Source organism: Phyllostomus discolor, chromosome 14 (genome assembly GCF_004126475.2).
Source record: "Phyllostomus discolor isolate MPI-MPIP mPhyDis1 chromosome 14, mPhyDis1.pri.v3, whole genome shotgun sequence".
NCBI classification, from domain to species: Eukaryota; Metazoa; Chordata; class Mammalia; order Chiroptera; family Phyllostomidae; genus Phyllostomus; species Phyllostomus discolor.
Genome location: NC_040916.2, coordinates 9,245,991 through 9,260,742, shown reverse-complemented (window position 1 = coordinate 9,260,742; position 14,752 = coordinate 9,245,991). Strand labels below are relative to the sequence as shown.

General features: G+C 36.4%; 1 protein-coding gene across 3 annotated transcripts in view; it reads right to left on the bottom strand.

Moving 5' to 3' along the window:
• Positions 1-14,752, bottom strand: part of SYT14 (synaptotagmin 14) — a 228,330-nt gene that overhangs the window by 163,576 nt on the left and 50,002 nt on the right. For 2 of the 3 annotated variants that reach the window (XM_028530798.2, XM_028530797.2), the window contains exons 3-4: positions 12,715-12,879; positions 5,529-5,744 (exon numbers count right to left, since the gene is read on the bottom strand). In XM_028530798.2, coding sequence (XP_028386599.2) covers positions 5,529-5,744; positions 12,715-12,879 — 381 coding nt within the window. Of the gene's footprint in view, positions 1-5,528; positions 5,745-7,501; positions 7,817-9,915; positions 10,053-12,714; positions 12,880-14,752 lie in introns of those variants that run through there. The other variant, XM_036015611.1, reaches the window with a different exon arrangement.

Sequence of the window (14,752 nt, the reverse complement as noted above, 5' to 3'; positions counted from 1 at the left end):
CGTGTGAGAGAGACTTAGGGAGGATATAAAGGAGCAGTGGTGACCTAACAGAAGCTAAAACAACATTCGTTTTGCAGTGGACTTGACAAGCACGGTTTTCATAACTAACTATGTGACCTTAAGTTAAAAAATTTCTTCTCGCTAGTGTAAAATAGGGATAATCTTATCTGCCACAATGAGTTTCAGTGAAGATTGTACATGGTGATGTGTACAGAAACTAGCAGACTCAGGCAGACAGGAACTTGATAAACAGTAGTTCTTCCTACCTGGTCAGAAAGTTCCACTGTACTGGCCTCTCCTAATCTCTATCCAGGCCCTCCCTCATCCCTCTCCGCTCCTGCAGATGTTTCCAACATTGGCTTTCCAAAGCTTCTCTCCTGGAATTACTCCGAGTGTTGAGAAATGGACTAATGGCTCCTTACCAGCCCTAGTGAGGTAAGAGTATGTCACGCCAGGGTACTTACTATGCTTGGTTGTAGTGAGATGATGAACACCTGGATTACAACTACCTTTCTTTTTTGACTCTGGAAGTAAGTAAGGAGAGAGTAGGTGGTAAGAAAAATATAGGCAGCAAATGTACTTTCTTACCACTTCTTCTCTCCTTAATAACATTCAATCTAACTTATTAATCTACCCAATTTAAACTTAAATTGAAAGTTACTCATCAATTTTGAGTGGACAGGGGCTTATACGAATTCTCACCCTCCCCTATCTCTGAAGCAGTCCAGTCTCCTTCCATGGTAAAATACAACCCTCTCCCGACTTTCTACTTTATCGCTTTTACTTTCTCTTCACTGTTTAAGTGACATCCTGCATTCTACTGTTACTAAAAGGAAGTCATTCTCTGATCTTTTCTCTCCATATTCCCCCACATCAATTTAACCTATTCGCATGGTTTTTATTCTCTAGGCGTATATAATCCAAAAACCTCTCTCCCTAACCCCATTCATACGTGTATATTTGTATAAAACCACTTTTATGTCCCCCCACGTCCTTCCACTTTCAACAGAAAACAGATCCCTGGATTTCCTATGTATGTGAATAACTTCACCATTTCCCCACTTCAGCAATTTTGAACCACTGTGCTACAAGAGGCATGCTGGTGCACCTCAAGAATTTTTAAAACATTCAATACCTGACTATTTAGTCAAGGGCACTGACCTCTTTTCCTTTGGAATGTCAAATTAAAAAAATGACAACAGCCAGCACAACAATAACTGTCTGGTATGAATAAATCAAAATTATACCTATTTTTGTCAGATCAACAAAATCCATATATTTTGGTGTGCCACAGAATTTTAGTAATCTTTGTATGCCATGAGACAAAAAAGGCTGAAAATTGCTGTCCCAGCTATACACGCTGGAAACCAGTATCATACATGACAAATTCCTTCCTTCTAATGGTCCAAATACATTCAGTTCCCAAATCCAGCAAATTCTACCTCCTATATTCCTACTGCCATTATTGTAATTCAGATCTCTACCATTTTTTGCAGACTACTCCAAAGACCTCCTTAACTGTGTCGTCTTATAGTCCCCCTGTTGCTAAGCTGATCTTTCAGAAGCACATCCCTCATCATGGTCCCTTGGTGAAAAACTGTCAGTGAGTTCCCACTGGCTCACAAAGTAAATACAAGCTTTAGTCAGAGAGGCACTCCAGGTTTTAGACCTCACCTCTCTTCCCATTTCACCTCCAACATACATATATGGCTGCCTGAAAAAAGTCCAGCCATTGTTAATATAATGAGAACGGTTTGCCTGACATCCATGTAACCTGGCAGCCAAGAAAGTGGACGGGAATGCACATGAGTGAACAATGATGACTTCACTGCACTAGCCGTTGGGGGGCAGTAGACTCTGTTCATTGAGCACGTGTAGTGTGTGGTGTCTGCCATTCAAAAAGACTCAGCGAGTAGAGCAACAAACCTGCTTCAAATTTTTGTGTTAAGTTTGAATGTTCCTCCACAAAAACTATTTGGATGATTCTGAAGGCCACAGGTATGGACAACCGGCAGCTTCATCATGACAACGTGCCTGCTTTTGCATCACACATTTCGTGCAGTTTTTCCACAAAACTTTCTATCATCCAGGTGACTCAGCCCCCTACAGCCCAGATTTGGCACCCTGTGACTTCTAACTTTTCCCAAAACTAAAATCAGCTTTGAAAGGGAAGAGATTTCAGACTGTCAATGCGATTCAGGGAAATATGACAGGGCAGCTGGTGGTGACTCGAACTGTGTGAGGTGCCTACTTCCAAGGGGACTGAAACATTGTCCTATGTATAATGTTTCTGGTATCTTCTTCAATAAATGTCTCTATTTTTCATATTACATGGTGGGATACATTCTGAACGCAATATAGATATAGATAGATACAGATCTAGATATATAAATATATCAAGTAGTCTTCTCTCTGTTCCTGCAATAATCCCTTCATTTTACCACTTTACCACTTTTCACTTTGGGATTTATGAGGTTCCCTCTAACATGCCTCTACATAATCTATTCAGCAAGTTTGCACCCATTCTTCAAAGCTGAACACAAATGCCATCTTCTCTGAAGCTCTCTCATACCTTCCCTGATGGATGCTATCTCACTCCCTTCCTTAAAACCTTTTAGCATTTAGTAAGTACTTCTGCGTCTTTGGGAATGTTCAGAATCACGTGAAATTGCTTTTCCCTAAGATCCTGAGCTCTGAAATCTCCCTCTCCAATCAAATTTTCCTATTCTTCCTCCCCTCATTAAATCTACTCTGGGCTCATAATGATCTTTGATTTTTCACTAGCAGTAATCTTTGATTTAAGAAAATCTTCTCATTTACTGTATCTTACATTATGACCTGATCCACTCCCCGTCCCAAATCCCAACGAAGAAATTTTAACTTTAAGGATACCCACCTCCACCAGGATATTCCACAGACACTTTAAATTTAGAATGACCCAAACTAAATGATCTCCTCCCCCAAACTCACATCTCTGATGCTCTCTAAACTAACTAAAAATCTTGATTCCTCACTCATTACACACACCGTCATTCACAAAGATATACTGAGACCATTCCTAAATCTACGAACTCTGTATCCCTAAATCATTGCCAATGAAGCCCTCATCACTGTTTACATAGCTGGTCTTTCGTGCTTCCAGGTGCTACTACTTCCAATTCATTTTCTAATGCAATAGCTAAATAATGTTTTTTAGATACACTGATCTAAAAGTGCCACAATGTCCAGCTTAAAAACCTTCCAGGACTCTTTATTTCCTGTAAGACAATGTCTAATATCCTGAGCATGGCATTCAATCCTATTATCTGCCCATCCTCCAAAAACAGGTCCTAATTAGACAATGAAATACACTCTCTGCTTTCGTGCAATCACTATCCCATGGCTGTCGAAACAGTTTCCGCTCAAGTCCAGCTCACCTATTCTGTGAAGACTTCATTACACGCCTCACACCCCTCCCTCCCGAAGTCCGAGTCACCTCCTCATCTGTATTTCCACAGTACCTTGTTCATGAAACTAATAGACCATTTATCACATTAAGTTACACATATACTCATGGTCTTCTTCCAGTTTGTGGGCTCTTTGAAATAAGCCCGTTTTATTCATATTTTATCTGCAGTACCTAGTATGGCGTACAAAGAGAGTTCAATAAATGTCTTTGAAATAAATAAATCTAATTTCAGAATGCCCAAAATCAGTCTACCCTGGGTGATTTATCAAATAATCTAGGGTAGAAATGTAGAAGAGTGCAGATGGGTCCTATACAGGTAAAGTGAAATGAACAGGTGACTCCAGGACACTTTCAAAGGTCAGGGCAGGATCAGAAGGGCCAGCGGGTATGCTTCCCTGCTTCGGCCACAGACAGGGAGCCACACCGGAACAACAGGACTGCAGGGAAGAGGCAACCAAGACAGCAGAGAAGTACAGGGAGTGAGGGGGAAGAAGAAATCAATAGGGGAAAAATAACACTCCTAAACACGCTACAAAAAGGAGGTGCCTAGGGTCACAAATTACAAGCTCAGGCCTTGCTCATCACCATCCCTGTTTTCACTGCCCTCACCTACAGCAACCATCTGCTGATCACTTACCTATCAGCTGCTGGACACCATGCTGAAAACTACCACACAGATCACTCAACGTTCATGACAACCCTATCATGAAGATATTATCTACACTTTAGAGACAGTAAAACAAACCTATAAACAATTAACTATATTGTCCATGGTTTCATAGCTAATATGTTAAGTCACAGAGCCAGAATGTGAAAAAAACGGCCAGGCTTCAAAGCTCATTCTCTGTCTGCTCTACTCTCCATGCACCAGAGGCGTAAAGAAGGTGGGGACTGGCTTTACTGCTCTGCAGTACTTCGTTATCTTCGTGAGCACTTGTCTCACGTTCTTCAGCACTAGAAAGGTATTTCTAAGAGTACGGTCCATGTCTAATATGTTTTATTTCTTCCCTAGCATCTCATAATGATTTTTCTGTATAGAAATCACTCAGTTTTTCATTAATTTCTTATTGTATCTGATTACTGGTAGAAATAAAATAAGGTTTATCAGTATTTAGTTGGCACTAAAGCCAAATACAAAAAAAGATGACATAGCTCCTTGGACTACAACATGTGCTGGGGTAAAGCCTTTACGGCATTAACTGTGGTAAGCCCTAAAACACAAACCGCAGCTACAAAATTAAGGATGATCTGGTATAAAAATAAAAACGCTAAGATATATGGCTCTTTTGTTTAGATGAGAGTATAAAGATAATAATTACTACATGAGTTGGCATAGATTAAGCACATGAATAACTTATTTAAATGTGGAAATAAATATGCTGTAATAGTAAAGCCGCTTTTATTTCTCTTATAGAAAGGTATAAAAACATGTGAGAATAGACTTATTTATGTCTTCCACACGGGTTGAGGTCTAAAGTCAATGTCAGTACACAAGGCAAAAGTCAATCAGAAACAAGATAATCCTTGAAAATTCCTTGAATCATCCTTGAAGCACAGCATAATACAGCATTAGCTCTCAGTAACGCCATCTCGACAGCTTTTCCTCCTACGCGGAACACACAGATCGCCATTTCTGCTGCCGTGTGCCACCTGAAGTATCTGGCCCGTGTCTAGAGGCCATACGGAATGAGAGAGCATACATTCACACACTGGAACCATATCTGGCACTGGGAGATACTTACACTGTATCAGTTCCTGTAGCAGGTATTAGGAACTGATTTCATCTGAGAGAACAGCACGGTCCCATCTTTCATAGCATGCTTGCTAGCATATGTTCATTGTGAAAAAGGAGCAAGAATTACTAGTGACTTTAAAATTATGTAGTGTTTTGCTTTTGGGTATTGTGGTTTTAGTTTTGGTTTTTGTCTTCAGCCCAGATATATAAATGTGAATAAATTATATTCCCAGAAATATGACTCTGCTGTATGTGCTATTTATTGTGCAACCACAGATGCCTACACTGATGCACAAATAATCTAATACTACGGTGTTGTCTAAAAATACAAACAACCTATCTTACCTTCATCTAGGGATGCTTCACTACTGTATCCATCATACTCTGCAGATAGAGGGCTATATTTTTGTCTTGTTTCCCAAGTATAATTCTGTTGTCTAGAATCGGCCAGTGGGAATCTGGAATTGTGTGTTCGGGATAAGGCCTCATGGTATTTACCCAATGCTTCATCTTCACTTTCAGAGGATGAACCATGCTCATCTTTGTCCATGTAGGAATTATCTATTTGCAATGAGAAGGAGAACAAATCAAAATTTTAATACAATGAAGGATGATGAATTTGTTACAGTTTTATATATATGTGTAACATACACACGTCATATATATTCATATATACATATACAAATATATATAAACACACATATACAAATACACGATCTGAATTTTCAGTTTCACAAAAGTATAATTTTTCCACTTAAAAGGCCCAAGATTTTTTTTAAAACCCAAGATTTATATTTTATGTATTAACAGAAAAAGACTGATGTATATACTCTAATTACATAAATAATGTTAGTCATAGGGACCTTCCTACAATGTTACACATAAAGAAGATAACAGGGCTTGCCATCTTACATAATTTTTTACAGTGTCAGTAGTACACAAAAGATGTTATAAGTATTGCTAAAACATATGGACCTGACTCAAATAATTCATGTTATAAAAGACATTCATTATCACCTTAGCCAAAATTTTTAGAAGTGACAATTCCCAGTGCTAGCAATGAAAGAGAAATGGGCAGACATATACAGGGGTGGGCAAAACTAGGTTTACAGTTGTGAAAGCACAAAACAGAGTTTATTCATAACTATTACTTATTAATCATCATAGTATTTACTTGTACTGCAACTATAAACTGACTTTTGCCTACCTCTCTATTAGTGGTAAAATAGTAAGTGGTAAAACTTTTCTAGAGAGCAGTTTGGTGTGTATATATATATATTAAGCTTTTAAATCTGCATAGTGTTTGATCCAATTCTAAGAAGTTACCAATTCCATTTCTAAGAATTCAGTCTAAGAAATTAATTAACAGGTGAGCAAAGATATATATTTGAGACAATTCACTGTACTGTGTTTAACAGCAAAAGAAAACAAAAATAAAATAAAACCTAAACATACACCACTGGGCCCTGGTTAAGTAAATTATGATGTATCGATGCAACAATATACTATGCCATCTTTAAAAGTGAGGTGAACTCACTAGTACTTACAGGGAAAGGGTAACTGTAACATTATGTTGAGAGAAAAGAGAAAGTTATAAAATAAAAGGCATATTTATAGTCTCATTTTAAAAATACACACACACACACACCTCTACATGCAATATATACACACTACATGCAGTATATACTTATATACACACATAAAAATGTATGGAAAGATACACGACAAACTTAGCAGATCTGCAAGTGGCAAAATTACTAGGAAAATTTTCCTTACATATACCTGTATTTCACATAAAATTTTTAGGTGGTATAAATTTATTATTTAAAAAAATACAAGTTATTAACTTTTAAAAAGGTAAAGTTTTTGAAACTTCAACATACTGAGATATATTTAAACCAAGATGCAACCTCTTAGAATAGAAATAAACTCCAGAAGGATGAAGAGACACAGCAGGTAGGATTTATGACTTCAGTCTAGATACTTTTCTCTTTACACTCAGTTGAGATCATCTGTACTAAAGAAATCAAGGTTTGAAATTCAAGTGGGGAGATGCAGAATGAGTAATTATACAATAAGGGATAAAAATTCAATCTTTAGAGTTAGAGGTAAGGGTACTTGGGTGCCAGTACTCTAAGTCCCACATTTCAATTCAGTAAAATAAAGTCATAAAATGGTAAAAACTATCACCAATGTCATATTTTACATTGCCTAACTTATAATTACTAGTAACATGCAGCTACTTAAACAATAAAAAATAATAAAATTTAAAGTGTAGTTCCCCAGTGCTACTAGCCACATTTCAAGTGCTCAATCACCATGTGTGGTTAGTGGTTCTTATACCAAGTAATATTGATATGCCAGACTTTCCCACCACTGCAGGAAGTTCTATTGGATGGCAATGAGATGACATCAGATCTGGTCTAGAACCCAGGCATTTGACTCTGGGTTCAGGAGTTTCAGCACTTCGGGGGATACCATGGCAGTGGTCTTCAGGCAGCAGGAGAGCGCTGTGGACAGTAACTAGAAATTCCACAGTCACACTTCACCTGTTACAAAACACTGCCTGACGTAGCCCTGCACTCAGAGATAGAAAAGGAAACTCTTCCTCCTCTTTCTGCATCTGGTAAGCTCTATGTCAGAACCAGGAACACAAGAACTAGTAATACCACAGTTGAGTATGTGAAAGGATAATGCACGGGTCAATAATTTTTTAAATGATTTTTAGAACATGTTTACATTTAGTATTGTCTATAATCTTGAATACTTGAGGGGTACTTGGTTTCTTTAGGTACCAGCATGCTTCTTAATGAAAACAAATCAAAACAAAATTAAAAATTCTGTCCTGCTACTTCTGAAGTATTTATTACTAGTATGAACTCTACTGTTATTTTCTGAATAAACTAATTTGTAAACTACTGTACTTAATTTTTATTTCTTTATTTCTGCTACTTCAAGTAATAACAAGGCTACCAAAAAACATATGAATCTGACATTTAGGCTGCTAGCAGAGTAGATTCCAAAAGGGACAAAGAATCGATATTTGGTATCCACAGGGGATTGATTCTAGAACCTTCTGCAGATACAAAACTCAAAGGATGCTCAAGTCCTTTATGTACACCCTCCTGTGTTTTTTAAATCATCTCTAGATTACTTCTAATACCTAATGCAATGTAAATGCTATGTAAGAGGGGTGGGTGTCCAACCTTTTGGCATCTCTGGTCACAGTGGAAGAAGAAGAGTTGTCTTTGGCCACACATTAAATACACAAACACTAATGAAAACTGATGAGCAAAATAAGATTTTAAGTAAATTTATGATTTTATGTTGGGCCACATTCATAGCTATCCTGGATCTTATGTGGCCCACGGGTCACAGATTGGACACCCCTGGTAGAGAACAATGAGAAGAAAAAAAGCTTTGTACATGTTCAGCACAGATGCAACCATCATAAGCCTAGCTGTATGGTACATGTCAGTGACAACATAACACTTTACAAATATATATATATGTATTTTTTGTTATTCAAGTTTTTTATTATCTGGACTAAGTATTGCAAGTTTGTATCTTTCAAGAAATTATTTTTTACTTCATCTAAATTATAAATTCTGGAATAATGCTATTTTCTGATTTGTGGTTGGCTGAATCTGTGGTTACAGAATTCATAGATATGGAGAGCTGACAATATTTCCAAAAACTGGTGTTCCTTTTGAGTTAGCTCATTCATCCTGGATCAGCCTCTATTATATCACTTAAATAACATTCATATAATTGATAAATACCAGATCCCTATTCAGTATAAAGTCATGTAACAGAACTGAAAAGTTTTCCTCATTCCTAATATTACTATTTTCTTTTTTTTATAAGAATCTCAATTTATAGAAAAGTTCCAGATACATATTTTATGTATTTTTGTGCATATTATGTATAAAGCCAGTGTATTTTGGCCTTATGATCAGATCAGCAGTAAACAGAAATGATTAAGGTATTACCAGAAATAATTACTAATAGTATGAAGCAATTCTGCAACCCAAACCAAGTAATTGGTAACTAATTGTTCTGAAAATTGTTACAAATGTTGTAGTTGAAAATTGTAAATCCTTAGCTGGATCTTAATGCTATACACAGAGCTCAGGAATAGTACTACATTGTTCATGTGTACTCACTTCAGACACAGAACTGTCATGTAATTCTTGATGAATGGCTAAATGAACAGACAGACAGCCTGAAGCATGTTACTTAATAAAATAAAATCTACTGCTCTCAAGGAAAAATATAAAACACTTGATTTATGTCCTTACTGGGATAGATCTGAAGAGCAACAGTGTACAAAGGACTTAGGGGTTAGTTGCAAAAATATAAAATTTTAAAATGCAACTATAGCACACCAAATAAACTCCAAGTAAAGGATGCACAGTACTTAAGAAAACCATGGAATTTTTGGTTTAAAATAGACATTAAGAAAAATTAAGGCTGCTGAAAAATATGCCAAATAATGGAAGGACCTGGGGCAATGCTTAACTTCGAGGTATACAAATAGCATCAATACTCTTAAAAGGATGTAAGGGAAAAAATGAATGACTTTAAAAATGTCTCCCAGTAAGAAGATTCAAGAAAGTTCAAAACAGATATACAGGCATGCATAGGAAAGTTCAGAAATTTGGATTGTATTTTCCTAATTTCAAAAATCAAGAGAAATTTTATCACTCAAACCCACATTAGGAGACCTCACCTTTTTCTGGTTTTATCTTAGAATATTTTTCATCTTTATTCTTTGCTGTTCCTTTTTTGGCAGAAATGGCTTCATTTTTCTTTGTTTTTATGTCTCCTTTCACTTTGTAGCATTTTGTTGGATTTACTCGTTCTTTGACTTTTGGAAAGCATTCATTTCCTGAACACTCATTCCCTTTGGGCCCTTTACTTTTATTAATATGTTTTTCAGCTTTCTTTAAATGATTTTCTTTCATTTCCTGATACCTTACTTCCTTTAAATCATTCTCACCATTACTAGAAATTCCTAATCCAACATTTCTGTATCTGTCAGTACGTCCAAGTTCTTGACCAGTAGACCCTGCCTTTGCATTCTGCTTCGTAAGTGATATCCCAGCATCACTCACATGGCCTTCCAAAGAATTACCAGCACTACTGGTCTCTTGATACTCTGACACTGTCCGTTGCCTGTCATCAATATGTTTAAGTACTCTTTCTTCACTCACTCCTTGACCTTGCCTCTGTGAAACTGAAGTACTATAATAATCTCTTTGATTTGCTCTGTGCTCTGAATTGGATGGTGTTTTCTGACAATTCGTATCTTTGGAGACCTCCGGTAATGTGGTATTTCCTTGTTTGAAACTATCTACAACTTCTGCTGCTGAAGAGCTTTCCTCTTCCGGGCGAAAGCCATTCATCATGCTTGTTACCTGTTCAGTAACCACATCAGATAAAGTACAGCCGACCTCCCCAACAGCAGCGGTCAGATCTTCTACAGCATTACTGATTGTGTCCACCAGAGAGGACACCGAAGGCAGATTCCGCTGAAAACTTCTGAAAAATGCCATTTTCTATTTCTTTGTTCCTACAAGGTGCAATAATGAAATTCTCTCTTCTCAAAATATCAACCACTTTGGAATCTCAATTTAACATTTACTTAAATGTTGTTACTCATGAGCTTGATATTAGTATTTCATATTGTGGCTTTTTAAATCTTTTTGTAAATGCATTATGCATTGGAAGAAACATGTCGAAGCAAACACTCTTCCGAAAAAAAAAATCAAACCACTTGCTTTAAATGTAATGACATTTTTTCCCACTCCATAGCTATCATAATAGCAGCAAGACAATATTTTCCCCTCAAATACTATTGGTTTTTAATTCTATACCTGCAAGAAGAAGTATAAAAAGGATTTTTATTATATACTTTTAGTTCATTTATTAATAAGGGAATTACCCTATCTTATTAACAAACTACCAGTATCATTTCAAATAAAAATATTATGGAGAAATATACATATCTCTTTACCTTATCTAATCTTACAATAATTCTAGGAGGTAAACATTTATTATTCTATTTAGTAAGTGAAAGAAAAACAAGGCTCAGAAAAATTAAAAAGGTCCCTGAGACCTTTCCAATGGATCCTCAAGGTCAAAACTGTTTTCATAACACAAATAAGAAGATACAGTATTTAGCTTTCCCACTTTCATTTGCTCACAAATGAACACAGGAGTCTTCCGGAGACTTCGTGAGAGACAAAATGAAGGAGATATGAGAACCCAGCTGTTTCTTTCTTCTACGCCAGTTGTTAGAGATTTTCCAAAAATTTAAACAATGTCACTCTTCTCACCAATTTTTTTAACAAATACACTTTTTAATTAAAAATATTATTTATATTAGCATGTAACAGGCTTATTTTTTAATAAATAAATTATTAAAAATCTTTTTACATCTTCACAGCTTTAACTTCTAATATGCTACGTATCAACAGACGCAACTCGCAGACAGAAGCCCTCTGGGCTCCCCCATAATGTTTAACAGTGTAAACGGGCCATCAGACCACAGAAACATCAGAGATGCTGAGCCAGAGAATCACTGGAGGCTGCCCAAAGAGCTATCTTTAGCCAGTTAACTCTAAACAAATGATCAAAAAACAGAACTGAATTATGAGAAATAAATTAAACCACATAAAGTTCTATCGTTCACTAATGCAAGTTACAGATGTAATTCAATAACAGATTTTTATAAACAATGAGGCTATCACTTTCTAAATTATAAGGAAAAACCATATGTACACAGACAAGACAAGCAAAGTTTCTCTGTTATAGCTCCTCAAAATTCTTCTAAACCAATGTCTTTAAAATGGTCATGTTTCTTCTGTTATCATTTACATAATCCACTCATTGGAAATAGCAAAGAACTCAGTAATTTTTAAAAAAAAATCTCCAAGGAAAACTTTTCCATACGAGTTTAGAGAGAACACAGAACCTCATCTCTCCTGGTACCGAGTAACAGTAAGTTATATAATGCCTGTGATGCAAGCAAGGGAAAAGAGCACTAATTTTTATACCTAGACTTCAACTGTACACTAAGTTACTTAAAAAAAAATAACCTTCTCCAAACAATAAAGTTATCTATTAGCTGAGATTTCAACAGCAGGTAAAGGAAAGGGTGAATACTTTCAAAAGCCTTCTAAGGCACATGGGGGAAAAGCTAACTAGAGAGTTACGCTATATAAAGTAAAAGATACTCCTTTCTTCTTAAAGCATATCTATTTGTATTATATTCTAAAGAGTAAATCTTATATATGAAAAATAAAAGTTATTTTGTAATAGTATCAATCTACCTTTATGCAATATATTAGCAATTTGTGGGCAACAGAAAGACAACTGAACCTAATAACAGTCTTTCACTCTGACAGACTAGTTCAAATGTTAGTTTACAGTGCATGTTAAAACCAAACTATTTATTATATATTAATAAAATAATAGGATAGTACGGACATAAAGAACAAACAAGAGAAGCAGTGATGGTACTTACAAATTTTATCTTGTGAGTTCTTCCTTGTACTGTATCCTGAACCAAGATCTGGAAACCCGCCAACATTTTCAAAACAGAACTTCTTATTAATATAGAGAAAAAGGAGCAGCATCAAGATAATAAACACCCCAACAGCTGACAAAAATCCAACTGCCTCTGGAGATACTAGAGAGAAAAAAGTCACAGCTGTAAGCATTTATTCCTCTGTAAGCTACAAATAAGAAGGAAACCCCCAGAGAAATGTTAGATTACTGTCTCATTTGAATTATATTTTTAAACTATCATAGTTCACAAGTATTTAGTTTATAAGAAAAACAAACTGCACAGTTTAATGAACTGTTCAATTCACTCAACAGCATTTATTCAACTCTTCTAAAAGTTTCCCTAGAAATTACATTGGGACAATCTTAAAAGACAAGAGTCTATAAATTAGGTGGTTCAATGTTTAGTTCATTGAAGAGTATTACAAAAATTTTAACACAAAGATTACAAAAAATATTTCCCACACACAAGTATATTAATCAAATTTGTGAGAATGTATATAGTTATTCTTTTTTGATCCACATTCGAGGACATTTTTTAACTGCAGAGAGAGAGAGAGAAAGAGAAAAGAAAGAAAGAAACATCAATGTGGGAGAGAAACACAGACCGGCTGTTTTCTTGTACGTGCCCCGACAGGGGATCAAACCCACAACCTGGATACCTGCCCTGACCAGGAATCTAACCCGTGATCTTTTGGTGTATGGGATGACACTCCAACCAACTGAGCCATACCAGCCAGGGCAGTATATAAAGAATATATATATTCTATATATAAGAAATATATATCATTATTCTTTCTCTAAAATCTTCAGTAGCCCTTTTTTATTAAATGATCTTTGGACTTAACCTGACATTCAAAACTCCAGCCTCTCTTTTTAATATTACACTCCAATCAAATGGTTCTACTCATTGCCTCAAAATCAGCTACATGTTATTACCACAAACCCTATTTTTTTTTCAACCTCTTCCCCTTGCCTGGACAGAGCAAGTCTCCTCTCTACCACATCCCACTCATCCACCCAACTAACCAACATCTTTGGAGCAGCAGCCATACACCAAACATTACCATTTACACAGTTTCTGCCTTCCACAAACAGTCCAGTGAAAGCAGTTACAACATGGCATAACGGAGGCTATGACTGGGGAAGAACAGGGACTACGAGACCTACAGAAACACTTAATCCAGCGTTGAAAGTTCAAGTAAGCTTTTCTGAAAGCAGTGACCTCTATGATTATATTTTAAGAATTAGTAAGAATTACCTGAGTTAACACGATTGCAGGCAGAAGAAATACCACACGCAAAGGTGCAGAGATAAGAGATCATTGTATATTCTAGGAACTCCATGAAACCTTGTTATAATGAACTATTGGATTCGAAGAATCTGATCTCAAAAGAACACATGAAATCAGCCCTGACCAAGCAGCTCAGTTGGTAAGAGCACCATCCTGATATGCCAAGGCTGTGGGTTCGATCTCAAGGCAGGACAGTTGCAGGAAGCAACCAGTGAATGCACAAACAAGGGGAAGGACAAGCCAATGTTTCTCTCACTCTCTCTTCTTCCCTTCCTCTCTCTCTCTCTCTCTCTAAAATTAATCCATAAAACTTTAAAAAAATGTTATGTAAAAGAAAAGAAGACATGAAATCAGCCACAGAGATTTATTAGCATGAAAACACAAAATATTCTCCAACTTCTTCAGTCCTCAGCAACCCCTCCTCTTTCCTTTCAGCGTCTGCATTAGTTGTCACTACAGCAATCATTTGGAGTTACCAGGAACTGAAGTTTCATATCCCCAGTGCCTTCAATATAATACTCAAATATTAGTTGAAAATAAAGCCTAAGCTCCAAATACCCTCTACAACCTACTCTTTCTTCCTCCGCTGCTCAAACAGCAACTGAAATGTCATCTCCCCCAAGATTCTTTCCTTAGTCAGAAGAGCCATGACACTTAGCATCTAACTCACTTTTTAAAATGAAGTAACCAACCAGTCAGCGAT